The sequence below is a fragment of the Cebidichthys violaceus genome, unplaced genomic scaffold, assembly GCF_023349555.1.
Source record: "Cebidichthys violaceus isolate CVI_PGR_0920_01 unplaced genomic scaffold, fCebVio1.0.p SCAF_64, whole genome shotgun sequence".
NCBI lineage: Eukaryota > Metazoa > Chordata > Actinopteri > Perciformes > Stichaeidae > Cebidichthys > Cebidichthys violaceus.
Window position 1 is genome coordinate 148,188 of NW_027176861.1, and position 27,991 is coordinate 176,178.

The following is a 27,991-nucleotide window of genomic DNA, read 5'->3' on the forward strand; positions in this document are numbered from 1 at the left end:
AGGAGATGGAAACCTGCATTGTTTCAGATATTTAATAACAGAATCAATTACAGAGTTTTATTGAGTTTTGAATGACGCGACACCAGAATATATGTTCACCTCAGGTACATCATGATATCATGAAGATATAAACTGTGTGTGTGTGTGTGTGTGTGTGTGTGTGTGTGTGTGTGTGTGTGTGTGTGTGTGTGTGTGTGTGCGCTACAGGACGACTGCTTAAGCGCTCTCACCAGGTTCAGTTCAGCCTGTTGGACTGCAGCTCCACCAACAACAGTTCAGTCACACTTCATCAGGCTGCTAGCAGGTAATACATACAATAGACACGCACATACAATACACATACAACATACACAACACACAATATACACAACACACAACAGACACACACACACACATACAGTTGCATATGTTTGTAACCAGTCTGTGTTGTGTGTGTGTGTGTGCGTTGTAGCCCTGGTTCCAGACTCTCAGGTAGAAAACACTCTCTCTATCCTCGACATCGACATGTTTCACCTGCTGGTGAGTTTCATCACTTCATATTGAGTTTAAATCCAGTTTATGTCCTGTTTATATCTCTAAATCCAGTTTATATCCTGTGAACTGTAGGTCCAGCTATCTTCCAGCCAGTTAACATCCAGTGTCCAGTGTAGGTCCAGTGTAGGTCCAGTTAACTGTCAGTGTAGGTCCAGTGTAGGTCCAGTTAACTGTCAGTGTAGGTCTTCTCTTCTCGCTCTACACAACATCTCTGGGTTCTGTTATTCGCTCGCATGACTTCTCCTACCATTGTTATGCCGATGACACCCAGCTGGTCTTGTCGTTTCCCCCCGGTGACACCCAAGTGGAGACGCGCATCGCTGCGTGTTTGGCTGACATCTCGAAGTGGATGATGACACACCACCTCAAACTCAACCTAGACAAAACTGAGCTACTGTTCCTCCTGGTGAAGGGTTGCCCGCACCGGGACCTGTCCATCACCATTGATGATACCGTGGTGACGCCAACTCGGACTGCGAGGAACCTGGGTGTGACCCTGGATGACCAACTGTTGTTCTCAGCAAACATTTCATCCGTTACACGCTCCTGCAGATTCCTGCTCTACAACATCAGGAGGATTCGTCCCTTCCTAACTGACGAGACGGCGCAGGTTCTCATCCAGGCTCTTGTCATCTCCCGCCTGGACTACTGCAACTCTCTACTCGCCGGAGCCCCGGCGTCAGCCATCAGACCTCTGGAGCTTGTCCAGAAAGCTGCAGCTCGTCTGGTGTTCAATCGCCCCAAGTTCTCCCACACAACTTCCTTTCTCCGTTCTCTACACTGGCTACCTGTAAGAGCTCGCATCCAGTTTAAGACTCTGGTGCTAGCCTACAGGGCTGTGAAAGGAACAGCTCCTTCCTATCTCCAGGCCACGGTCAAGCCTTACACCCCCGCCCGACCACTTCGCTCTGCTGCCTCGGGGCGATCGGTCGCCCCGTCGCTCAGAGGTCCTGGCGGCCGATCGACCCGGTCACGTCTGTTTTCTGTCCTGGCCCCACAGTGGTGGAATGAACTTCCCACTGACGTCAGGACAGCGGAGTCGCTGCCCATCTTTCGGCGCAGGCTGAAATCCCACCTCTTCAGGAAGTGCTACCCTGAGCCTTCCACTCAGCACTTATTGTTTTCATACTAGCTTGTTGCACTTATTGTATTCGTATTACTTATAGCACTAACTGTTTTTCTTGTTTCTGCCCTGTACTTTGGCTCTGAGTTATGCTCTGCTTCAGGCTCTTAGATGCTTGTTTGGAAAAGGAATTGTACTTATGACTTCTGGTGACTAGTAGTTCTTTTGATTACCAATGTTGAAAGCACTTATTGTAAGTCGCTTTGGATAAAAGCGTCTGCTAAATGACTGTAATGTAATGTAAATGTAATGTAGGTCCAGTGTAGGTCCAGTGTAGGTCCAGTTAACTGACAGTGTAGGTCCAGTGTAACTCCGGTGTAACTCTAGTTAACTGTCAGTGTGTGTCTATCTCTGCAGGTTTACAGTGTGATGTCATACAGTTCGGTTCACAGTCTGGACCAATCAGGACAGAGAGTGGTAGACTCCGCCCACCTCCACCTGCTTCACCTGGTCACTGTGGCTCACCTGGTTCAGATCCTGCTCACCTCCACCACAGGTGTCCGTCTCTGACACGCACACACATATACACACACGTCCATACGTACTGCAGGTGTCTCTCTCACACCTGTCTGTCTCTCACCTGTCTGTCTGTAGAGGAGGTGTGTATGGATCAGGACAGTGGAGGATCACAGGAGGAGGACCTCACCTGGCGGCTCTACAACACACTGAGGAAACACCTTGGCAGGTCAGTACACATACACACACACAGACACACTTGGACACACACACTTGGACACACATACAGACAGACAGACACACATACACCTACACAGACACACCTCCACACACACAAACACAGGCACACACATTGACATGTGATTTAAAGTGGAGGTGAAAGGAGGTGTTCAACTGATCTTGATCTAATGCGGAGGCCCAAATAATGAATTAAATAAGAATGACACATAAAAAATAGATAAATGCTAAAGTAGAATAAATAGATAAAATAAATAAATAAAGAATATTTTGTCTTCTTTTCTTTATATATTTATACATATTTCTACTTTTTTACTGATTGTGGAAACAAATTGTGTTAATAAATGAATATTTTAAGAATTCAATGAATACAGGAAAATGTAAAACTGTTTATTCATTTATTGTCCATTAATCTGTTTATTTATCCCATTTGGCCAAATTTAGATGTATTTATTTCTGTGTAATATTGTGTGTGTGTGTGTGTGTGTGTGTGTGTGTGTGTGTGTGTGTGTGTGTGTGTGTGTGTGTGTGTGTGTGTGTGTGTGGCGGGGGGCTTAGTGTGTTACCTGAAGTGACCTCTGGGTGGCAGCTGTTCCGTTGTGTTAAAGCTGGCAGTCTGCCGTTCCTCCGAGCCGCCGCCCTTTTTTTCCACTACCTGAACTCTACAGCGCCACCTGCTGACCTACTGGGTAACAACACACACACACGCAAACACACACACACACACACACACACACACACACACACACAGAGGTTATCAGTGTGCAGTGTCCTAAAGTTTTGTGTATTTGTGACGGATGAATCTGAAAGCAGCTCAGACTGGTTTTGTTGGGCAGCCACCCAGTAATGTGATTGGACCGATGATGTAATGCCTTTCATTGTTTACAGACATCATGTTAAACTGTGTGTGTGTTGTAGTTGCAGGCCCTGGTCAGTGGGAGGCGCTGTGCAGCTACCTCAATCTGCCCTCCAACCTGCTGCAGCTCCACCAGACTCATAACACACTGCTGGAGCCGTTCATACACAGGTAACATACACAGACAGGTAACATACACACACACAGGTAACATACACAGACAGGTAACATACACACACACACAGGTAACATACACAGACAGGTAACATACACACACACACACACAGGTAACATACACACACAGGTAACATACACAGACAGGTAACATACACAGACAGGTAACATACTCACACACAGGTAACATACACACACACAAGTAACATACGCAGACAGGTAACATACACACACACAGGTAACACACACACAGGTGACAGACACACACAGGTAACAGACACAGGTAACATACACAGACAGGTAACATACAGATACACACACAAGTAACATACACAGACAGGTAACACACACACACACAGGTAACAGACACACACAGATAACAGACACAGGTAACATACACAGACAGGTAACACACACACACAGGTAACAGACACAAGTAACATACACAGACAGGTAACACACACACACAGGTAACATACACACACAGATAACAGACACAGGTAACATACACACACAGGTAACACACACACACACACACAGGTAACATAGACACAGGTAACAGACAGGTAACATGCACACACAGGTAACATACACACACACAGGTAACACACACAGATACAGGTAACATAAATACAGGTAACATAGACACAGGTAACATGCACACACAGGTAACATACACACACACAGGTAACAAACACAGGTAACAGACACACACAGGTAACATAGACACAGGTAACATGTAGTATGTAATTGAGGTTAGCTTCCTCCTGAAGAGATTTACTGATGGTCTGTGTGTGTGTGTGTGTGTGTGTGTGTGTGTGTGTGTGTGTGTGTGTGTGTGTGTGTGTGTGTGTGTGTGTGTGTGTGTGTGTGTGTGGGGGGGGGGGGGGGGGGGGGGGGGTGTGTGGGCGGGCGGGCGGGCGGGCGGGGTACAGGTGGTGTTGTCATCCAGCTGTGAGACAAACACTACTGGTGGGCGGAGTCATCGTCAGGTTCCCCAGAGAGTCCAACCGACTGATCCAACTGCCAGAAGATTACAGTGTCCTCATCAACCAGGCGTCCAGCTTCACGTCAGTACTCGCTGTACACATTGTATATACACAGAGTACACACTGTATGTACACAGAGTACACATTGTATATACACAGAGTACACATTGTATATACAGAGTACACACTGTATATACACAGAGTACACACACTGTATATACCAGTGTTTACTCTGTTACTGATCTCTGTTACCTGTTTGTTACCTGTGTTACTTTCCTGTGTTACTTTCCTGTGTTACTTACCTGTGTTTCCTGTGTTACTTTCCTGTGTTACTTACCTGTGTTTCCTGTGTTACTTACCTGTGTTTCCTGTGTTACTTACCTGTGTTACTTTCCTGTGTTACTTACCTGTGTTTCCTGTGTTACTTACCTGTGTTTCCTGTGTTACTTACCTGTTTCCTGTGCTACTTACCTGTGTTACTTACCTGTGTTACTTTCCTGTGTTACTTACCTGTGTTACTTACCTGTGTTACTTTCCTGTGTTACTTTCCTGTTACTTTCCTGTGTTTCCTGTGTTACTTTCCTGTGTTACTTTCCTGTGTTACTTTCTTGTGTTACTTTCTTGTGTTACTTTCCTGTGTTACTTTCCTGTGTTTCCTGTGTTACTTACCTGTGTTTCCTGTGTTATTTACCTGTGTTACTTACCTGTGTTTCCTGTGTTACTTACCTGTGTTACTTTCCTGTGTTACTTTCCTGTGTTACTTTCCTGTGTTACTTTCTTGTGTTACTTTCCTGTGTTACTTTCCTGTGTTTCCTGTGTTACTTACCTGTGTTTCCTGTGTTATTTTCCTGTGTTACCTGTGCAGGTGTCCCCGGTCAGGAGGTGATAAGTCTCGAGCTCCCACTCTGTGTCTGGTGTGTGGCTCCATGTTGTGTTCTCAGAGTTACTGCTGTCAGACGGAGGTGGACGGAGAGGACGTAGGAGCCTGCACCGCTCACACCTTCACCTGTGGAGCCGGCCTTGGCCTCTTCCTCAGGTAACACACCTGTCCTCTACTGCTGATAGCTCTATGGATGTTACTGTCACTCTGGTGGTCCTCTGACTGTGTGTGTGTGTGTGTGTGTGTGTGTGTGTGTGTGTGTGTGTGTGTGTGCGCGTGTGTGTGTGCGCAGAGTCAGAGAAAGTCAGGTGTTGTTTGTAGCAGGTAAAACAAAAGGCTGTTTCTATCCTCCTCCGTACCTGGACGACTACGGAGAGACGGACCAGGGCCTCAAGTAGGTGTTCTCCTTTTATTGATTCTACACCTTTTGTTTGTTTGTTTTGTTTGTTTGTTTATTAGTTGTTTGAGTCCCCCCTCCACCCGTTTGTTTATTTGTTAGTTAGTTTGTTTGTTTGTTTGTTTGTTTGTGTCCCTACAGGCAGGGGAACCCCCTCCATCTCTGTTTGTTTATTGTTTTGTTTGTTTGTGTACCTACAGGCGGGGGAACCCCCTCCATCTCTGTTTGTTTATTGTTTTGTTTGTTTGTGTACCTACAGGCGGGGGAACCCCCTCCATCTCTGTTTGTTTATTGTTTTGTTTGTTTGTGTACCTACAGGCGGGGGAACCCCCTCCATCTCTGTTTGTTTATTGTTTTGTTTGTGTCCCTACATGTGGGGGAACCCCCTCCATCTCTGTTTGTTTATTGTTTTGTTTGTGTCCCTACAGGTGGGGGAACCCCTTCCATCTCTGTTTGTTTATTGTTTTGTTTGTTTGTGTACCTACAGGCGGGGGAACCCCCTCCATCTCTGTTCCGATCGTTACAAGAAGATTGAGCGTCTGTGGCGTCAGCACGGTGTCGCTGAGGTCATTGGTCACGCTCAGGAGGCCAATCAGACGCTGGTCGCCATCGACTGGCAGCACCTATGATGATTGGTCCTCTCTGTGTTGGCCCCGCGTCCTCCTCTGAAGCCCAGCGTTGATTGGTCTTCTCTGTGTTGGCCCCACCCCCTTTCTCCTGCTCACACAGACAGAAAGTTAAGAATGTTTCTTTTGATCGTTTTTTATAAATTTTTTCAGATTTGCGTTTGTTTTGATTTTTTGACAAAATAAAAACTTTACCAAAGTGAAGCCCCGCCCACCTGCTGATGTCACTCCTTTCAGATCATGTTGCATGATGGGGAAAAAAGTACCCTGATTTCAGACTGAAAGTAAATACTACAACTCCCAGGATGCATTTCATCAACAAACTAAAGATAACACAGCAGCTGAGGCTCCTGGGTAATGTAGTATTTAGAGACAGAAGGAAGTAACTGAAGAACATGAAGGCTTTTATTGTGAAATCACCACGAAACGTTGAAGGCGTCAGAGATGAACATGCCGCATTGCATGATGGGATGTTTTTTTGAAGCGTTTCCATGGTGACAGCCTCCTATTAATATTTTCAACATATCAAACTGATCGTTTTCTTTTAAAGTTCATTTTGTTTTGGAGAGCTGTGATGTCACTTCCTGTTACATGATGTATTTTATGAGTTTGTGACATTTATTTATTTATTTATTAGTTTCTTATTAAAAGCAGATTTTCCTTAAAGAAATAAAGATGTTTGAATACAAATTTTGTTTTCAGGTTTAAATGAAAAGAATCTTCATCATCATCTTCTTCATCATCTTCATCCGACTTGTTAATATGTGAATTCTTGTATAAATTAGTAAATGTACAATATTGTATAAGAATAAGAAAACCAATAAAAACTTTAAGAGGAGTTCATGTTTGTGTTTTTATCACATTATCAACTGATGATTATTAATATTATTATTATTATTATTATTATTAATAATAATAATAATAATAATGATAATAAATAGAAGGAAGCTCAGACTCTAAACCTTTAGTTTTATTTAATTGTTCTGAATGTCTGTATCTATTTACATTAATATTAATAATTATATTAATATTATTAATGTGTCAGTTTCTGTTTAACAAATTTATTTAATCTTTTTTTGATGACATTAAATTCACAAATATATTTATTTTTAGGAAAAGTGATATTTTTATTCAGCAGCTTTTTATAAAATGTAATGGGTAATGTAGTCTTTTGACCATCAGCTTTAATTCAGTCTGTCGGCCATTTTATCAAAGTAAGAAAGGGTTTTAGAAGAACTTCTTCTCTTCTGTAAAGTAGACAAGATCAGACATCTTCATCATCTTCATCGTCTTCTTCATCTACATCGTCTTCATCGCCTTCATCGTCTTCATCATCCTATCACGCCGTCCCTCGTGCTGCACATACACTCTGACCACGTCATGGTCCATCTGATTCCTTTATACTGGCAGAAACTAAAGCTCTGTAAACCTGTGGTGAGGAAATTCGAGAAGTGGATCAGTGAAGCCATGGAGGATCTTCGGGCGTGCTTTGACTGTACAGACTGGGATGTCTTCAGGACTGCTACCAACAGTCTGGATGAGGACACAGAGGCTGTGACGTCATACATCAGCTTCTGTGAGGACGGCTGTGTTCCAACCAGTACCAGGGTGAGTTACAACAACGAACGAGCAGAACTCAGACAGCTAAGGCTGCACAAGGATCAGGCATCTAGGAGTGGGGACAAGGACATGTATAAAGAGGCAAAATACAGGTTTAGTAAGGTGGTGAGAGACGCTAAACGACTGTACTCTGAGAAACTGCAACACCAGCTCTCAGCAAGTGACTCTGCTTCTGTCTGGACTACAGGCCCGTCGCCTTGACCTCTGTGGTCATGAAGTCGTTTGAGCGCCTTGTCCTGTCCACCTAAAAACCCTCAATGACCCACTCCTGGACCCCCTGCAGTTCACCTACAGAACCAACAGGTCTGTAGACGACGCAGTCAACATGACCCTTCATTTCATCCTCCAGCATCTGGACTCCTCAGGAACCTACACCAGGATCCTGTTTGTGCTGCATGACAAGCTCTCTCAGCTACACGTGCCCGACTCCACCTGCAAGTGGATCACAGACTTCCTATCTGACAGGAAGCAGCACGTGAAGCTGGGAAAACACGTCTCAGCCTCCAGGACCATCAGCACCAGTTCCCCCCAAGGCTGCGTTCTTTCCCCTCTGCTCTTCTCCCTGTACACAAACAGCTGCACCTCCAGTCACCAGTCCGTCAAGCTCCTGAAGTTCAGAATGACACCACCCTCATTGGACTCATCTCTGGTGGGGATGAGTCCGCCTACAGGTGGGAGACTGACCATCTGGTGACCTGGTGCAGTCTGAACATCTTGGAGCCCAACGCTCTAAAGACAGTTTTAGGTCCTGGGTCCGGATACAACGGCGTCTGGGTCCAGATCCGGACCGCGGTCCGCCTATTAATGACCCCTGATCTAGAACGAGCCGAACAACTCAAACAAAAGTTCTGAGAGGTTCACTTCCTGTTTTTTGTCAAAGGAGTCCTGTGTCTTTGAAGATATTCTAAATATAACTGATATTTAAATATATATATATATATATATTTATATATACACATATATATCTTCTGCAGTAAAACACCAACAACTCTTCTCAACATCGTTACAGCAAGTTTCTCCTTCGTCTGCCGAGTGACTTCTTCTACTTCCTGTCTCTGAGGCTCACCTGTCTCACCTGTCTCACCTGTCTCACCTGCAGGGAGGTGAAACAGGTGAGCTTGTGTCAGCTGACCAGAGGAGGAAGCTGCTGCTTAACAGCAAACCGATTATCAGTAAGTCGGAGGATTAGAGGCAGCAGCTGATCTTCTGTTAATGAGATCAGAGCCGATCGGAGGTTCAGGAGGAGCTGCTGCTCACATTCACACCTTTTATTCTCCTGAACAACCAGAGTGAAGCAGCTCGCTGCCAATCGGACGGGTTTGAATCTTTTCTCTTGTGATTTGATGGCAGCAGTATGGACCTGCAGCTCGGCATTATGGGTCTGAAACCAGGAGTTCTGGCCGAGTTGCGTTCAGCTGCTTCTTTCTGGATCGGATTAAATCTCTAAAGGGATTCTCAAACTGCTCAAACTGTTTTCTCATTGACACAGAAGTTTAGCTGATTTCAGGGTTTTGATCATTTGAACCCACTAAGACGTGAAAATGCCGTTCATGCCGGTGAAGTTCAACCTGCAGAAGCGGGTGAAGCTGGCTCAGGGTCTGTGGATGATCTACTGGCTCTCGGTCATTGTGGGGATTCTCCTCTTCGGCCTCGGCATCTTCTTCAAGATTGAGCTGCGGAAGAGAAGTGAGATGATGGACAACAACGAGAGCCACCTGGTGCCCAACCTGCTGATTCTGGTGGGCTCGTTGGCCTGCGGGCTCAACGCCTTTGGGGGGAAAGTGTGCCACGACTCTCTGGACCCCATCAAGTTCGCCAAGTGGAAGCCGATGCTGAAGCCGTTCCTGCTGATGTGCTGCGGCTTCAACGCGCTGTTGCTGCTGACGGCGCTGCTGTGCTTCCTCATGCAGTTCGCCGTGTACCTGACGCTGGCCGAGGGCCTGAAGAATAGCATCAAGTTCTACAAGGACACCGACACGCCGGGACGCTGCTTCATGAAGAGAACCTTGGACATGACGCAGATCGAGTTCCGCTGCTGCGGCAACAACAACTTCAGGGACTGGTTCGAGGTGCAGTGGATCAGCAACCGCTACTTGGACATGAGCAACGACCTGGTGAAGGAGTGAGTATTCTTGGATATTTTCCCTTTTTTCGAATGTTTCATTAACCAAACGATTGATCAATTACTCAAAATATGATTGATAATGAAAACAAGAACTAAACACAAACGGCTTTATATTGAACTGATTAACTCGTCCTGTCAGAAGTGGATCGATTGTTTATCACCCGACACTAATTGTCCCAGAAAGTTCACTTCAATCTTCAGCTTCTCTGAACTCTGGCTCATTTTGTCTCATCTCTAATCTTACTATTAAAGCCTGATTCAAATCTCTTACACTTAAAACGTTCAGAGATCAGCGGGTCAACAAAGAGAGTTCTGTCAAAAGGGGTCAGTGGAGGATAAATGAGGGATTTAAGGAGGTAAAAGTTCCCGTGCAGGAGGTCGATGTACCGGCTTCTCTTCTCTAAGTCGATAATCTGTCAGGATCTCATTTCCACTTCGCTGCAGCTCACACGCTTCTAACATGACACGGTTAAACTAAACCAGTGGACTGGGGGGTTGCTTCATTTACTCACCAGAGCAACTGCTGAAAAACACTCAACACATTTATGACAGAAAATGTGATCATTGCAAACATACTGAGAAACAAATCAGTCTGTGGTTGCAGGTTTGTGGTTGCAGGTATTTTGTTGCAGGTCTTTGGCTGGAGGTCTGTGGTTGCAGGTCTTTTGTTGCAGGTCTACAGTGAGATGATGATGGTTAGATGAAGAACAGTCAGATCCACAGTGTCTTTGGCTGCAGGTCTGTGGTTGTACGTCTGTGGTTGCAGGTCTGTGTTGCCACGTCTTTTGCCGCAGGTCTGTGGTTGCAGGTCTTTGGTTGTCGGTCTTTGGTTGCAGGTCTGTGGGGCCACGTCTTTTGCTGCAGATCTGTGGGGCCATGTCTTTTGCTGCAGGTCTGTTGTGTCAGGTCTGTGGTTGCACATCTTTGGTTGCAGGTCTGTGGTTGTACGTCTTTGGTTGCAGGTCTTTGGTTGGAGGTCTGTGGTTGCAGCTCTGTGGTTGTACGTCTTTGGTTGCAGGTCTTTGCTTGTAGGTCTGTGGTTTCAGGTCTGTGGCTGATGAACAGTCATATCCACAGTGAGAAGACAATGGTTAGATGAAGAACAGTCAGATCCACAGTGAGAAGATGATGAATATTAGATGAAGAACAGTCAGATCCACAGTAAACCATCTATACACCCATAACTGTGACATCCAGCCACTTAGTGTGTCTGACCTCTGACCTGTACAGTCCAGTGAATATTAACCATGACTGTCTTGGTCCTGCAGCCGAGTCCTCAGTAACGTGGAGGGGAAGTACCTGATGGACAGCGTCCCGTTCAGCTGCTGTAACCCCGGGTCCCCCCGGCCCTGCATCCAGCATCACCTGACCAATAACTCGGCCCACTACGACTACGACCACCGCATTGAGGAGCTCAACATCTGGACCCGGGGATGCCGAGAAGCCCTCTTCTACTACTTCAGCAGCATAATGAACAGCATTGGAGTGCTCATCATCGGCACCATCATCCTGGAGGTAAGCTGCCAACAACCCGCTTCAGCCAATCAGCATCCGGACTGAGCCACAGTGTTGCCTTCAGGAGCAGTCCAACATTTAGGTTTTCTCATATAACTCTCATGTGTGTTCTGAATATAGTTAGCTTAGCTTAGAATGAGTGTGAGTTTGAGTGTGACTGACTGTGACTGTGTGATTGTGAGTGTGAGTGAGTGTGACTGTGACTGACAGTGAGTGTGACTGTGTGTGACTGTGACTGACTGACTGGGTGTGAGTTTGTGAGTGAGTGTGACTGTGAGTGTGACTGTGAATGTGACTGTGTCTTTGAGTGAGTGTGAGTGTGATTGTGTGTGATAGCGAGTGTGAGTGTGTGTGACTGACTGAGTGTGACTGACTAAGTGTGAGTGAGTGTAACTGTGACTGACTGACTGACTGACTGGGTGTGAGTGTCAGTGTGAGTGTCACTGTGTGTGACTGACTGTGAGTGTGAATGTAAGTTGGAGTGACTGTGAGTGTGACTGTTAGTGTGACTGACTGTAAGTGTGAGTGTGAATGTAAGTGTGAGTGAGTGTGACTGTATGTGACTGTGACTAAGTGTGTATGTGACTGTGACTGTAAGTGTGAGTGTGAGTGTAAGCGTGAGTCTGACTGAGTGTGACTGTGAGTATGTGACTTGTTCTTCTCCTTGTTCTGGTTCTTGTTCTCGTTCTCCTTCTCCTTGTTCTTGTTATTGTTCTTCTTCTCCTACTCCCTTTCCTTGTTCTTGGTCTTGTTCTTGATCTTCCCCATCTCCTCCTCCTTGTTGTTGTTCTTCCCATTCTCCTCCTCCTTGCTCATTTTGTTCTTGTTCTCCTTGTTGTTGTTCATGTTATTCTCCTTCTTCTCCCTGTTTTTGTTCTTGTTCTTCTCATTGTCCTTTTTCTTCTCCTTCTCCTTGTTCTTGTTCTCCGTCTCCTTGTTCTTGTTCTTCTCCTTCTTCTAGTCCTAGTCCTTGTTATTGTTATTCTCTCTCTCCTTCTTGTTCATGTTCTTGTTCTCCTTGTTCTTGTTCTCCTTCAACTTGTTTTGGTTCTTGTTCTTGTCCTTCTCTTTTTCCGTGTTCTGGTTTTTGTTCTTCTCCTTGTTCTGGTTCTTGTTCTCCTTCTCCTTGTTCCTGTTCTTCTCCTTCTCCTTCTCCTTGTTCTTGCTCTTCTCCTCCTTGTTTTGATTGTTGTTCTTTTTCTTCTCCTTCTCCTTGTTTTTGTTCTTGTTATCCTTATTCTCCTTGTTCATGTTATTTTTCTCTTTGTTCTTCTCCTACTTGTTCATGTTATGTTTCTCTTTGTTCTTCTCCTTCTCCTTCTCCTTGTTATTGTCCTTGTTCTTCTTCTCCTTCTCCTTGTTCTTCTTCTCCTTCTCCTTGTTCTTCTTCTCCTACTCCTTTTCCTTCTCCTTTTTCTTCTCTCCTCCTTGTTTATGTTCTTCTTTTTCTTCTTCTTCTTCTTCTCTTTCTCCTCCTCCTTGTTCATGTTCTTGTACTCCTCCTTGTTCTTGTTCTCCTTGTTCTTGTCCTCCTTCTCCTTGTTCTTGTTCTTCTCTTTTTCCTTGTTCTGATTTTTGTTGTTGTTCTTCTCCTTGTTCTGGTTCTTGATCTCCTTGTTGTTCATGTTATTCTCCTTCTTCTCCCTGTTCTTGTTCTTCTCATTGTCCTTGTTATTCTTCTCCTTGTTCTTGTTCTCCTTCTCCCTGTTCTTGTTCTTCTACTTCCCCTAGTCCTTGTTCTTGTTCTTCTCTTTCTCCTTCACCTTGTTTTGGTTTTTGTTCTTGTTCTGGTTCTTGTTCTAGTTCTTGTTCTCCTTCTCCTTGTTCCTGTTCTTCTCCTCCTTGCTCTTGCTCTTGCTCTTGCTTTTCTCCTTCTCCTTGTTTTGGTTGTTCCTTTTCTTCTCCTTATCCTTGTTCTTGTTATCCTTATTCTCCTTGTTCATGTTCTTATTCTCTTTGTTCTTCTCCTTCTCCTTGTTATTGTCCTTGTTCTTTTTCTCCTTGTTCTTGTTATTCTTCTCCTACTCCTTTTTCTTTTTCTTCTCTCCTTCTCCTCCTTGTTTATGCTCTTCTTTTTCTCCTTCTCATTTTTCTTCTCCTTGTCCTTGTTTTTCTCTTTCTCCTCCTCCTTGTTCATGTTCTTGTACTCCTTGTCCTTGTTCTTCTCTTTTTCCATGTTCTGGTTTTTGTTTTTGTTCTCCTTGTTCTGGTTCTTGTTCTCCTTCTCCTTGTTCTTTTCTTTCTCTTTCTCCTCCTCCTTGTTCATGTTCTTGTTGTCCCTGTTCTTGTACTCCTTCTCTTTGTACTTGTTCTTCTCTTTTTCCTTGTTTTGGTTTTTGTTCTTGTTCTTCTCCTTGTTCTGGTTCTGGTTCTTGTTCTTGTTCTCCTTCTCCTTGTTCTTGTCATTGTCCTTGTTTTCTTCTCCTTCTCCTCCTCCTTGTTCATGTTCTTGTTCTTGTCTTGTTCTCCTTGTTTTTGTTCATGTTATTCTCCTTCTTCTATTCCCTGTTCTTCTCATTGTCCTTGTTCTTCTCCTTCTCCTTGTTCTTGTTCTCCTTCTCCTAGTCATTGTTCTTCTATTTATCTTTATCTTTCTCCTCCTCCTCCTCCTTGTTCATGTTCTTGTTCTCCTTATTTTGTACTCCTTATCCTTGTTCTTGTTCTTCTCTTTTTCCGTGTTCTGGTTTTTGTTCTTGTTCTTCTCCTTGTTCTGGTTCTTGTTCTCCTTCTCCTTGTTCCTATTCTTCTCCTTATCCTTCTCTTTCTCCTGTTCTTGCTCGTGCTCTTCTCCTTCTCCTTGTTTTGGTTGTTGTTCCTGTTCTTCTTCTTGTTCTTGTCCTTGTTCTTCTCCTGCTCATGCTCCTTGTTCATGTTATTCTCCTTCTCCTACTCTTTATCCTTGTTCTTGCTCTTCCCCTTCTCCTCCTTGTTCTTGTTCTTCCCATTATCCTCCCCCTTGGTAATGTTCTTGTTTTCCTTGTTATTGTTCATATTATTCTCCTTCTTCTCCCTGTTCTTGTTCTTCTCATTGTACTTGTTCTGGTTCTCCTTCTCCTTGTTTTGGTTCTTGTTTTTGTTTTCTTTCTCCCTGTTCTTGTTATCGTTCTTCTCCTCCTGCCTCTCCTTGTTCTCTTTCTCCTCCTTGTTTTGGTTGTTGTTGTTCTTCTCCTCCTCCTCCTCCTCCTTTTCCATATTATTGTTCTTGTTGATGTTATTCTCCTTCTCCCTGTTGTTGTTGCTGTTCTCCTCCTTGTTATTGTTCCTGTTCTCCTCCTTGTTATTGTTCTTGTTCTTCTCCTTCTCCTTGCTTTTGTTTTTGTTCTTCTCCTCATCCTCATTATTGTTCTCCTTCTTTTTCTTTTTCTTGATCTTGTTTTTCTTGTTATCCTTGTTATCCTTGTTGTTGTTCTTCTCCTTCTCCTTGTTCTTGTTCTCCTTGTCCTTGTCCTTATCCTTTCTTATTCTCCTTCTCCTCCTCATTGTTCTTCTCCTGGTTCTTGTTCTTGTTCTTGTTCTTTTTATTTTTCCTTTTGTTGTCCTTGTTCTTGTTTTTGTTGTTCTTGTTATCCTTGTTATCCTTGTTCTTGTTCTTCTCCTTCTCCGTGTTCTTGTTCTTGTCCTTGTTCTTCTTCTCCTTCTCCCTGGCATTGTTGTTGTTCTTGTTCTTCTTCTCCTTGTCATTATTATCAATCTCGTTCTTGTTGTTCTTGTTTTTATTGTTGTTCTTCTCCTTCTCTTTGTTCTTGTTCTCCTCGTCCTTGTTTTTCTCCTTCTCCTTTTCCCTGTTCTTGTTCTCTTCCTTCTCCTTGTTCTTCCCTTTCTCCTTCTCTTTCTCCTTCTCCTTGTTCTTGTTCTTCCTCATCTCCTGCTCCTTCTCCTTGTTCTTGTTCTTGCTCTCCTTGTTCTTCTCCTCCTTGTTCTTATCTTTCTCCTCGTTATTGAGCTCGTTATTGTTATTCTCCATGTTCTGGTTCTTGTTCTTGTTTTCCTTCTCATTGTCCTTGTTCTTGTTTTTGTTTTTGTCTTTCTCCCTTTTCCCTGTTCTTGTTCTCTTCCTTCTCCTTGTATTTGTTCTCTTCCTTCTCCTTGTATTTGTTCTTCTCCTCCTTGTTCTTGCTCTTCTCCTTCTCCTCCTTGTTCATGTTCTTGTTGTCCTTGTTCTTGTTATTCTCCTTGTTCTTGAGCTTGTTCTTGTTATTCTCCATATTCTTGTTCTTGTTCTCCTTGTCCTTGTTCTCTTCCTTCTCCTTGTTCTTGCTTTCCCCTTCTGATTCTCCTTGTTCTTGTTGTTCTCCTTCTCCTCCTTGTTAATGTTCTTTTTCTTATTCTTATTCTCCTTCTCCTTGTTCTTGTTATCCTTGTTCTCCTTGTTCTTCTTCTTCTCCTTTTCCTTGTTCTTGTTCTTGTTCTTCTTTGTCTCCTCCTCCTCCTCCTCCTTCTCCTTCCTGCTTTAACTCTCTAGTGTTCAGAGGGTCAGGGGTTAGGGGGTTAGGTTGGGTTAGTTAGGGTCAGAGTTAGGGTTTGGTCCTCGCGTCCTCTGACTGATGACAATCTGACCTGGTATCAGATCTTTCACTTGCTAAGGTGGCGGTGTGTTAAGCTGGTGGTCAGGCTCACGGAGGATCAGGAACTATTCTGAGGGGGGTTAATCTGCCTGCATCAGCAACAGGTTGCATTCTGGGAAGATCAAGACGAGGGACGATTCCTGAGAGTTATGTGGGTCAAAACAACAGGTTTGACCTGAAGCGTCATGGCAATTTAAGAACAACAATCACATGTTGGGAGGAACTTTACTGATGCTGCTGCTCTCAGATACATCATCAACCTCACATCCACATGTGTTCCCCCGAAGTCGTCTTCTAAACTAAATAGTTATATACTTAAATACTAACAGACTAACATAATAATAAAAAATAAAAAATAAAAAATAAAAAAATAATAAAATAATAAGATAATAAGATAATAGAATATTGAAATAATAAATTAATAGAATAATAATAGAATACAATATAAAAATATAAAAATAATAAAATAATTGAAAAATAAAATATTAGAATAATAATATAATACAATAATAAAAAGTAAAAGAAAAGGTCATGTGATTGGGATCCTAAATGTAACCCGTTCTGTACCAGTTTCTTGACACTTGTTCTTCTGAAATGACAGACTGAATGAACTATATGCTAACTTTTATTGTGATGATATTGTTGTGCTTTCTTTACGTCCATGTGTTCTCAAAGATATTTGAACTTGATATGTATTTCTATTATTATGAATATACTTCTTTAGGGAATCCTGTTCAAAGTGTTTCATATTTGTTGTAGAACTTTGAAGCTATATATACATATTTATATATATATATATATATATATACCGTATATTTATATATATATATACGTATATATACACATATATACGTATATATATATACACACATATATATATATATATATATATATATATATATATGTATGTATGTATGTATGTATGTATGTATGTATGTATGTATGTATGTATGTATGTATGTATTTGATATGTTCTGGTCCACATGCTGACCCTGTCTCTGTGTGTCCCAGTCGGTGGACATGGCCGGGTTGAAGTACCTTACCACGGCTCTGGAGACGATGGAGGACCCGGAGAACCCGGAGTGTGAGAGCGACGGCTGGCTGCTGGAGAAAGGAGTGAAGGAGACGATGGGAGAGCTGTTTGCGAAGATGAAGACGCTTGGGAAGACCAACCAAGTGGTGGAGGGCGGGGACGCACCTGAGGGTTAGGGTGAACCACCTGAGAGCCCTGCCCCCCCACGGACTGAGGCCCCTCCCCCCACCACACACCTCTACCTGCCTCTCCTCCATCTGTACATACACCATCATACATGTGTTAAATACGACACACACACACACACACACACACACACACACACACACACACACACACACACACACACACACACACACACACACAAGTTGATATCTTCAATTGTGTACATATGTTGATCAGAGTTTATTTTTAAACAGGAGGAACAGAAACCTGCTGCTGTAAATAAAACTTCTGGGTCGGGATTTAAAAACTATTAAAAACATATATTATGTAACCCCCCCCTCACACACGCACGCACGCACACACACACACACACACACACACACACATTCATGCTTCCTGTCAGACACCATCAGGAACCTGACCGATCTATTCGATTAGGTCTGGGAGTTGCAGTTACTTCATTTGTCCATTAGAGAGCGTCATTATCAGCTGCTGTGTCTCAGACATGGAGTATCGGTCTTTACCGTTGCTGTCGGACCTCCAAACGGTTTGTTGACTTGGAAACAGAATGCCAAAAATATTCCCAAAAAAATTATGAGTGCTCGGTGCTGCCACTGGCAGGGCAGGAGTGGTACTGCAACTCTAGCAGTCTCACTCCTGACCAGCAGGAGGTGTTTAAAGGTTTGCACACAGCGAGTAACATTCATGCAACTTCTTCCTTGAATATTACTTGAACACATCTTTCAAAGATGTTTTTATGTCCATCTTCTAAACTGGGCTTTATAAAGACATGCTAACATAGCTAACATCATGGTGGTCTGGTTCCCTGTCAGAGCGACCAAACAGGAGAGTTTTTATACTCGTATATAAAGTTAGGACGGCTGTATAGTGATTAAAGGGTCAGTCTACAAAGAAATTCAGTCTTCAGTTACACGTTGTAATATTTGTATTTTACTGTTTTTGCTTTTTTTGTGATGTTTTCAGCCAGTTGTTGTGGGTTGGTTGGAGCTTGTAGTCGCTCGACTGTGTACGATAAAACCTATAAAGAGATTGTGACTGACACCAAACTGTCTGACTCTTCTTTTATTATCAACGTTTCGGTACAGGTAGAACACTAGTTTATACAGGTTTATACAGCTATACACGGGTGTTTTAAACAGGGGTTTATACAGGTTTATACAGGTGTTGCACATGGGTATATACAGGAGTATACAGGTTTATACTGGTGTATTACAGATAGTGTTTCTGTGTCTTGTAGTATTTCTTACAGGGTTTTACATTGACAATGTCTTGTAGTATTTTACAGTGTTTGATATTGTTTGACAATATCTTGTAGTATTTTGCAGTGTCTTACAGTGTTTGACAATGTATTGCCATATTTTACAGTGTCTTACAGTAAAATAGAGTGATTGACAATGTGTTGTAGTATTTGACAGTGTTTGACAATATCTTGTAGTATTTTACAGTGTCTTACATTGTCTAACATTGTCTTAAAGTGTCTTACATTGTCTTACAGTGTTTGACAATGTATTGTAGTATTTTACAGTGTTTTAGAATATATTGTAGTATTTTACAGTGTCTTACAGTGTTTGACAATATCTTGGAGTCTATTACAGTGTTTTACATTATATTGTAGTGTTTTACAGTATTTTACATTATCTTAGTGTGTTACATTATCTTATAGTGTCTTTCAGTGTTTTACATTATCTTATAGTGTCTTACAGTGTTTTACATTATATTAGTGTCTTACAGTGTTTTACATTATCTTATAGTGTCTTACAGTGTTTTACATTGTCTTATAGTGTCTTACAGTGTTTTACATTATCTTATAGTGTTTTACATTATCTTGTAGTGTTTTACATTATCTTAATGTCTTATAGTGTTTTACATTATCTTGTAGTGTTTTACAGTGTCTTACATTATCTTACAGTGTTTTACATTATCTTAATGTCTTATAGTGTCTTACATTATCTTGTATTGTTTTACATTATCTTAGTGTTTTACATTATCTTGTAGTGTCTTAGTGTTTTACATTATCTTGTAGTGTTTTACATTATCTTAGTCTTTTACAGTGTTTTACAGTGTTTTACATTATCTTGTAGTGTTTTACAGTGTCTTACATTATCTTACAATGTTTTACAGTGTTTTACATTATCTTAATGTCTTATAGTGTCTTACATTATCTTGTATTGTTTTACATTATCTTAGTGTTTTACAGTGTTTTACATTATCTTGTAGTGTCTTACAGTGTTTTACATTATCTTGTAGTGTTTTACATTATCTTAGTCTTTTACAGTGTTTTACAGTGTTTTACATTATCTTGTAGTGTCTTACAGTGTTTTACAATGTTTTACACTATCTTGTCGTGTTTTACATTATCTTACAGTGTTTTACATTATCTTAGTGTCTTACATTATCTTGTATTGTTTTACAGTGTTTTACATTATCTTATATTGTTTTATAGTGTTTTACATTATCTTATAGTTTCTTATAGTGTTTTACATTATCTTGTATTGTTTTACAGTATCTTACAGTGTTTTATGTTATCATACAGTGTTTTACATTATCTTACAGTGTTTTACAGTGTTATACATTATCTTTCAGTGTTTTGCATTATCTTATAGTGTTTTACAGCAGTGTGTGCAGGTGGTTAACCGCAGATGAGCTGATAAACAGAGTTAATGAGATCAGAGGAACAGATTTACTCTGCTGATGTCAGCTGAGGGCCAAGGTCAGCGACCATGACGCAGGGAGACACCAGGGGGTGGGGGGGTGCCCTCGTCCTGTAAAGGAGAAGTTCACTGAAATCATTAACATCTTTCTGACCCGACAGTTTGTTCATACAGTAGCAGGATCAGAGTCACTTATGTTCGTCCTACTGATGAAAACGTCTTGAAGAGGAAGCCTCAAATAAAGATGGACGACCAACATGCACAGTCATGCTGTGCATGTATCTGTATATATATGTCTTTGTATTTTTCTGTTACAGAGAAAATTATCTATAAATACATAGTGTCGGTTACAGAAAAGAAAGTTAAGAATGAATGAATTACAGATGACATTAAATGCTCCATGAAGTTATGCTGTATTTTATATAGAATAGATATCCTGCAGTTTCTTAACGGACCAATCACACAGCTCCTCATAGCCAGTTGCTAGGCAGGATTAAAATTAGATCAGCTCAGCTAAACCTCCAAGACATACTATACTATGACTTTTTATGACCATTAATTACTTTTTTGACATACTATACTATGACTTTTTTTGACATACTATACTATGACTTTTTATGATATTCTATACGATGACTTTTCGACATACTATACTGTGACTTATTACGATATTCTATACTATGACTTTTTTTAACGTACTATACTATGACTTTTCACGACATACTAAAATATATTTTTATGACATACTATGTGACTTTTTTCACGACATACTATACTATGACTTTTTTTGACATACTATACTGTGACTTTTTACGATATTCTATACTATGACCTTTTTCAACGTACTATACTATGCCTTTTTACCTTACTATATATATATATATATATATATATATATATATATATTACTATATATAGTATATAAATACACATATACACACAGACATGTTCAGATTATTTGATATACAATCATTAAGAACTCATTAAAACAAAAGGCTTTTTTAAAACAGTTTCATTCACTTTTACAGAAGACGAGCGGCTGTGTTTGAAATTGAATTGATTGATTAATCTGTCAATTGTTTTCCCAATTAGTTGATTAATCACTTTGTTTACAAACGTTCAGTAATAGTGAGCAAATTATCATAATTGAGACAGAAAAAAAGTTTTGATTTTTCTTTTATTTTCGATTGAAAAAAACAAAACAGATACGATACATTTCTTTTGTAAAATTCGATGAAAACAGATTTAGATTCTGTAAAAAAAAGATCAGCAGTAACAAAAATAAACAGGAGCCGAGTATGGAGCCAAAAAGGGTCAAAACTATTTAGAAAACATTTAACAATATGGTTAAATAAATAAAAAGCTTCAGTGAACAAGTGATTGTCAAAGTACCCACACTGGGTTTGACAGTAAAGTAACGACGTTATTTCAGAATCTAAATCTTACTCATGAACAAGTTAGTCGACTTATCCTTTATTATATTAAACTGAATATCTGACAAAAGTCACTTAAAGACATTTTATAGGCCGTATAATTAATCGATAATCACAATAATTAATCCTTAGTTGCAGTTATTAGCGCTTTCAAATTGCTGAATTTGTGCACAAATTTAGAAATAAAAATGTTCATACTTATAAAGAAAAGATCATGAGAAAAACTCCTTATTTTACAAAGAAAACTGGGATTTTAAAAACTACTTGTGACCGGTTTCTCTTCTCTTGAAATATCTTTTCTGGACATTTTGACTCCACAGAACACATGCTAACGTTAGCTAGCGACTCCGTGTATCAGGAGAAGAACCTCTAAAAGAAGGAATGTAGGAGTGCTAACGTTTGCCAGCTGGTTAGAACGGTGTCACGATAACAAAACTTCCTTCTTTCATATATTCCTCGAGTTTGATTAAATGTTCACGTCGTAACTGTCGACGACACAGAAAACTGAAGCTACAGTTAATAACATGAATGAAGCTAGCAAGCTAAACGTGTTACTCTCTAAGGAATCAAGTTAGCTTACCGACATCAGTTAGCTAGCTAGCCAACATTTCTTTGGCTAACGAGACGCGATTGGATGATATTAAAGGTTGGAGTTGTAGAATAAATTGGCTTTGAAACGATGAAAATACAATTTGAATTAGTTTAGTCTGATTTCGGAGCTCTGTAGCATGTAAGCTAATAAGCATTAGCTGTTAGCTAGCTGTTTGTTGGCTTACTAACTAACATTAGCTCACTAGCTAACAAGCAAAGCTTTTAGCTAGTGAGCTAAGTATGTCAGTTACCTACCATCAGCTAGCTCATTTTAGACAGAGTCCTGAGTCCGGCTTCAGGTCCAGGGTCCCAAGTCCGGCTGGTCTAGAGTCCGGTGTCTAAAGTCTGGCCATCTAGAGTCCGGCTGGTCTAGAGTCCGGTGGTCTTCAGCTGGAGGATCAGCTTTGTGTCCGTGTGTCCGTTCACAAACTGTAGAACTGATCTGAGATCAGAAACTGAAGTTTTCTTCTTGAAACTAATTTGAGATTTTAACTGAAGTTTGTTTTGAGGATTAAAGAACATGATGAATCCACGTCACCACTGTTGTTGTTTTGTTTATTTAGCCTCAGCTAACATGAGAACACTTGAGTCGACACGCTGCCATTAAATAAAGTGTGATGGACGAATATTAAATACTGGAATCAGCTTCTAAATAGAGAAACTAAGGGATTAAATTCAACAACATTCAGTTTCAGCAGCTTCAAGTTGAATCTGAAAGTTTTTGATGTAACAAAGAAAAAGTGAAGTTGTGTCCCTGAAGTAGTCGTAGCACGTTCAGCGGTGGTGCGTTCAGGGTCAGCAGAAGCCAAGTGGTCATTGGTTCATTCAGAGTCCGTCGAGGTTGTTGAAGCTATTGAGGTGCGTTCAGGGACAGTTGTTGTTATTATTGAAGCTGTGGTGGTGCGTTCGGGGTCAGTAGAGGTTGTTGAAGTGGTCTTGGTGCGTTCAGGGTCCGTTGATGTTGTTCCTGCGGGGCAGGCGCAGGGCAGCGGCGCTCTGCCGGCTCTCCAGAGTGTTCTGGACCATGTCCTTCCACTGGTCATCGGAGATCTCAGTGGCCCAAGACGGCACGGCGAGAGACGGCAACGCTACGGCCGCCATTGTCCTCTTCACCAGCTCCACGTGGTCTGTAAGGAGACGGGAAGTGATGTCAGAGAACAGGAAGCACAGCTGTTTAATGTTCTTCATCAATAAAGATGATAATGTGCGACCACGCGTAACGCAACAACACACGGCCACGAGTAACGCAACAAAACACGTGTGACACTGTGTAACGCAACAAAACATGCGTGACACCATGTAACGCAACAAAACATGTGACACCGTGTAACGCAACAAAAGACGTGACACCGTGTAACGCAACAAAACATGTGACACCGTGTAACGCAACAAAAGACGTGACACCGTGTAACGCAACAAAACATGTGACACCGTGTAACGCAACAAAAGACGTGACCACACGTAACACAACTAAACATGTGACACAGTGTAACGCAACAAAAGACGTGACACCGTGTAACGCAACAAAAGACGTGACACCGTGTAACGCAACAAAAGACGTGACACCGTGTAACGCAACAAAACATGTGACACCGTGTAACGCAACAAAACATGTGACACCGTGTAACGCAACAAAAGACGTGACACGTGTAATACAACAAAACATGTGACACCGTGTAACGCAACAAAACATGTGACACCGTGTAACGCAACAAAAGACGTGACCACACGTAACGCAACTAAACATGTGACACAGTGTAACGCAACAAAAGACGTGACACCGTGTAACGCAACAAAACATGTGACACCGTGTAACGCAACAAAACATGTGACACTGTGTAACGTAACAAAAGACGTGACCACACGTAACGCAACTAAACACACAACACCATGTAACGCAACAAAACATGTGACACCGTGTAACGCAACAAAAGACGTGACCACACGTAACGCAACTAAACACACGACACCGTGTAACGCAACTAAACACGCGACCATGCCTAACGCAACAAAACATGCAGCCACCCGTAACGCAAAAATTGCAATGGCACCACAATTACCCAGAATACCAATGGTTTGATTGTACAGATCTTTGTGTGTAAAGTAAGTAAAGCTGTCAGAGAAACGTGGGAGAAGTTGTCGGTGTACTGAGGTCTGACCTTCGTCCATGGGGATGGAGGCTCGGCTCCTCAGGGCCGCCGCCCCCTCAGGGTCCTCCTCATCATCACTGTCTGTGGGCGGGGCTTCAGGGAGGTGGAGACCCATCACCTGCAGGGGAGACAGACAGGTGAGACACCCAGTAAACCCAGTCATCATAATGGTTTCTGAGTCCACAGCCAATCAAAGCAGGGATGTGTCTACAGGTGAGGACGAGGCCACCAAACATCAGTGATGATGATGATGAATGACCTCATTATATTATTATGTCATATTTAAATCACTGAAGTAAACATTACTGACATCATCTCACTGATGTGTTAGTTTCATACAAACAAATATAATAAATGAATTTGTGACTATAAACACAACTCACCTGTATCCTCTGCTGCACCTGAACCTGCTGCTCCTCCCCCTCCTGCCCCCCGTCAGGCTCCTGGTTTAGAGGTTGGTAATAATATCCTCCATTGTTCACCTCCTCCTCTTCCTCCTCCTCCTCCTCTTCCCCCCCCTCTTCCTCCTCCTCCCCCCCTTCCTCCCCCCCGCTCCACACAGGTAGCATGGCTCCGTCGGCCGGTCGCTCGTCCTCCCCCAGCTCGTCCTCAGAGTTCGGTAAGACTCTCTCCGGTCCCATCGCGGAGCTCCTCACTTCCATCCACAGACACCCTGAGAGACAGACAGGTTCATCCTCCAGTGACCACGAGTCAGCCTTATGTCAAGACTCAGTGTCCACCCTAAGACCTGAACCCTAACCCAGTCCCTCTAAGACAGGGGTGCCCAATACGTCAATCGTATCGAGGTAGTGCGGGTAGATCGCATGCCAGTCAGGAGGAGACAGTCCTCATGGCATTTGCCACTTGATTGATGTACATGGCAGCTAGTCTGAGACCAGGTCTTTTCTAACACGTACCACGAAGGCGCGGTCAACCGCACAACTCCGGCGAGCTAATTAGTTAGCCTCCCAATGTATTTCTACAACAGACGCTAAAGCTGCAGCGCCGTGATTTGGGGAACTTCCAAAACCTCCGTCAGAGCTGGAGACGCAACGGAAGCCGTGTGCGCAACCATTTCGGGAAGATATTGAGGTGATTCAAAAACTACGACGCTGTTTCAGCTGAACTCGTCTGGAGTGGAGGACGATGTTCTGACACTACAGGCTGACATTCAGCTGAAGTCCAGCACTCATGGACAGTTTAGAACTTACTCACAGAGGAAAAGTACCCAAACATGAGGACATGTGCTTCCTTCTTGACTGCATTATTGGGCTCTACTTATTGATGTGAGTCAGCCTTTTCTCACATGAAGAATATTGTTGAGTTTGAACTGTGGGCCATGCCCCTTACAGCCTGAGTGTACCAGGTTGAGTGCACCAGGTGAGATTGATCCGCTAATTAACTGGCTTTGCAGTCACACACTCACAGAATCACAGCAGAGCAGCTCTGGGAGTCTGGGAGGAAGCAACAGAAGTGACTGAAACAGTGTTTTGTTCAAACCAAAGCTTAGTTTGAACAAGAAAGAAGCAGCTGGTGAGCTACCATGCATTTGTAACTGTTGTAGCCCGTTGTTTGTAGTTATTGACTTAGATGAACTGATTAAGAACTGCAAATACTGGTGGTTAAAAGCATGTTGGGTAAATATAGTTAAAATGCTGTCATGGTATTTAAATATAATTAAAAATGTGATCTATTTAAAATCATGTGAGCTAAGTACAATTTAAAAAGTGATGCATTTGGAAGATTTATCCTTTTCAAAAGCTGCTGATTTATTGTACTGTTAAAATGATGAAATCATGATCAAATTCAGCTAAAAATGTATTTAATACATTTACTCACAATATTGGAAATGGATTATTTGCTATGTATTTACAAGGTTAATTTTTGGGTATTTAATTTAAGTAATTTAAGTATTGTAGTCGATTTACTGCATGTGGTTATCTTGCTTTTCATTTTCTTAAGTGGTGTTTTGTTTGTATTTAAAGGTTTTTCACCTGGTTACTTGATCACTGCATCGAACCTCTAAAATAAAAGAAAGAAGGAAAAGAGAGCAAAAGTGTGATCAATGAGTGGAATCCTGTGAAGTCTTCCTGAAATTGTCTGTCCTTTTCAAGTGGGGGAGTTTTGCACATTGAAACCTCGCAAAAGTGAGGGACCACTTGACAAATATTAAGTCCAAACATCGTTCCACCATGACTGATCATCTGAAGTCTGCTTGAGGCTGGATACCAGCAGCTACTGTCCGCACTATGAAACCCTGGTTGATCCATTCAGTGCAAGTCATCAGAGTGTATGACCAAACATGAACAGAGTTGTGTTGTGCCATAAGGATTCATGCAGTTATGCAAGGAACGCCAACATATATTGTAAATACAAAGTATACTCAAAATATATCTCTCTCGACAGACAGACAGACAGACAGATAGATATATCTATATATAGATAGATATCTATATATAGATATATCTATAGATAGATCTATCTATCTATATAGATCTATATCTATCTATATAGATCTATATCTATATATAGATATTTAGCATTTTGAATGTAGGTAGATCATTTCGACTTGGTCATTTTAAAAGTAGCTTGCAAGCTGGAAAAGTGTGGGCACCCCTGCTCTAAGACTTTAAGACCTGAACCCTAACCCAGACCCACTGTCCACCTTAAGACCCTAACCTAGACCCAGTGTCCCCCCTGAGACCTGAACCCAGACCCACTGTCCACCCTAAGACCTTAAGACCCTAACCTAGACCCAGTGTCCCCCCTGAACCCTAACCCAGTCCCCCTAAGACCATAAGACCTTAACCCTAACCCACTGTCTACCCTAAATTCACGTTGCTATGCAATTACCTTGAGCTAAGTCTGCATCTGACATCACAGTGAAACCAATGATGTCATCAATGACACTGATTATTAATAGATCAATAAATGCAATATTGTTACTATATTCATTAATTCATTAGATTAATTGATTAAACCTGAAAACTATTTTCTCATCTTAAAAACAGGACATTATTCATTATTATTAAAATATATATTTGTATGAATGAATGAAATCTGTTTATGTTATTATGATTTAAGTATTCTGTAAGGAATCATATTAGACACAAACACCTGGAGCAGCTAGCAGCTAACGAAGCTAGTTAGCTCCGCGTCTTTAACTCTTCTTCTGCTCTTTGTTCTCGGTTTATAATCGGAGGAAGAATAAACTCTCCCGGTGTGAAGTGTTGAGTGTCTTACCTGTCTGTCTCTCTGTCCGTCTGTCTGTCTGTCCTCCTGTCTGTGTGTTCGGAGCTTCAGGTTGCTGGTAATAGCCGTTAGCCGCTGCTAGCTGCAGCTGCTGATCGGGAACACTTCCGCATACGTCACGATGCAGCAACACAAGTGACGCAAAATAGATCTTTTTGAATAAAGAACTTTATTAACAACATGAACAATTTACATCAAGATCGACAAAGTAAAATATAATAATAATAAAACTAAAGCTATTAAATAAAGAAACATAAATACATGAATTATATTTTATTACTTAACTTTAAACGTTCATTTAATGAAGTTAATGTCTTCTCAGTTTATTATACCTTATTTTATATTTAGTCTGTTTTAATTATTATATTGTTGTTGTATTGTTAAATGTTTATACCTACATCTGTTCTACTTTTCTTTTTTTTGTTGCCCTTGTTTTGTGTGTGTGTGTGTGTGTGTGTGTGTGTGTGTGTGTGTGTGTGTGTGTGTGTGTGTGTGTGTGTGTGTGTGTGTGTGTGTGTGTGTGTTATTTGCCGAGGGAGTTCTCATCCGCCATTGTTGTGGCTGTGTACATACCTCCGTCAGCTGACGCTGAGAGGGC

The 27,991-nt window shown here is 41.8% G+C and overlaps 4 protein-coding genes across 4 annotated transcripts in view; 2 read left to right on the top strand and 2 right to left on the bottom strand.

Annotated features, from left to right (window-relative positions):
* The window catches only part of ubr2 (ubiquitin protein ligase E3 component n-recognin 2), a 37,513-nt gene extending 30,403 nt beyond the window's left edge, over positions 1 to 7,110 (top strand). The window contains exons 37-46 of the mRNA XM_068734517.1: positions 208 to 304; positions 452 to 519; positions 2,015 to 2,153; positions 2,252 to 2,342; positions 2,909 to 3,039; positions 3,269 to 3,377; positions 4,316 to 4,450; positions 5,235 to 5,405; positions 5,542 to 5,643; positions 6,134 to 7,110. Of these exons, the coding sequence (XP_068590618.1) occupies positions 208 to 304; positions 452 to 519; positions 2,015 to 2,153; positions 2,252 to 2,342; positions 2,909 to 3,039; positions 3,269 to 3,377; positions 4,316 to 4,450; positions 5,235 to 5,405; positions 5,542 to 5,643; positions 6,134 to 6,275 (1,185 nt within the window). The 3' untranslated portion in view covers positions 6,276 to 7,110. The remainder of the gene's footprint in view (positions 1 to 207; positions 305 to 451; positions 520 to 2,014; positions 2,154 to 2,251; positions 2,343 to 2,908; positions 3,040 to 3,268; positions 3,378 to 4,315; positions 4,451 to 5,234; positions 5,406 to 5,541; positions 5,644 to 6,133) is intronic.
* A 2,323-nt stretch (positions 7,111 to 9,433) lies between these two features.
* Positions 9,434 to 17,306, top strand: prph2b (peripherin 2b (retinal degeneration, slow)). The gene is made up of 3 exons (XM_068734418.1): positions 9,434 to 10,014; positions 11,286 to 11,532; positions 17,109 to 17,306. Exons 1-3 carry the CDS (start codon positions 9,434 to 9,436, stop codon positions 17,304 to 17,306), a joined length of 1,026 nt encoding a protein of 341 aa, XP_068590519.1.
* Positions 12,808 to 15,496, bottom strand: LOC137890323 (myb-like protein X). Its single transcript, XM_068734519.1, has 4 exons — positions 15,179 to 15,496; positions 14,442 to 14,973; positions 13,558 to 13,848; positions 12,808 to 12,896 (listed from the first exon to the last, which is right to left on the bottom strand). Exons 1-4 carry the CDS (start codon positions 15,494 to 15,496, stop codon positions 12,808 to 12,810), a joined length of 1,230 nt encoding a protein of 409 aa, XP_068590620.1.
* A 5,223-nt stretch (positions 17,307 to 22,529) lies between the features above and the next one.
* On the bottom strand, positions 22,530 to 27,512 carry mea1 (male-enhanced antigen 1). Its single transcript, XM_068734495.1, has 4 exons — positions 27,385 to 27,512; positions 24,525 to 24,814; positions 24,151 to 24,259; positions 22,530 to 23,118 (listed from the first exon to the last, which is right to left on the bottom strand). The coding sequence occupies exons 2-4, from the start codon at positions 24,801 to 24,803 to the stop codon at positions 22,937 to 22,939; spliced, it is 570 nt and encodes a 189-aa protein (XP_068590596.1). The 5' UTR covers positions 24,804 to 24,814; positions 27,385 to 27,512; the 3' UTR covers positions 22,530 to 22,936.
* Positions 27,513 to 27,991: the final 479 nt, after the last annotated feature.

Coding starts and splice junctions, on each gene's coding strand:
- LOC137890323 (XM_068734519.1), bottom strand. CDS start 15,496: ATGGAGAATAACAATAACGAGCTCAATAACGAGGAGAAAGATAAGAAC. Junction 13,849..14,441: donor CAAGGAGGAGAAGGGGAAGA/GCAAGAACAAGG, acceptor ACAAGGAAAAAG/AGAAGAACAAGTACAAAGAG. Junction 12,897..13,557: donor GAGAAGAAAAAGAAAAAGGA/GTAGGAGAAGAA, acceptor AGAAGGAGAAGA/AGAACAAGGAGAAGGAGAAG.
- mea1 (XM_068734495.1), bottom strand. CDS start 24,803: ATGGAAGTGAGGAGCTCCGCGATGGGACCGGAGAGAGTCTTACCGAAC. Junction 24,260..24,524: donor AGGTGCAGCAGAGGATACAG/GTGAGTTGTGTT, acceptor TCTCCCCTGCAG/GTGATGGGTCTCCACCTCCC. Junction 23,119..24,150: donor CTCCATCCCCATGGACGAAG/GTCAGACCTCAG, acceptor GTCTCCTTACAG/ACCACGTGGAGCTGGTGAAG.
- prph2b (XM_068734418.1), top strand. CDS start 9,434: ATGCCGTTCATGCCGGTGAAGTTCAACCTGCAGAAGCGGGTGAAGCTG. Junction 10,015..11,285: donor AGCAACGACCTGGTGAAGGA/GTGAGTATTCTT, acceptor TTGGTCCTGCAG/CCGAGTCCTCAGTAACGTGG. Junction 11,533..17,108: donor TCGGCACCATCATCCTGGAG/GTAAGCTGCCAA, acceptor TGTGTGTCCCAG/TCGGTGGACATGGCCGGGTT.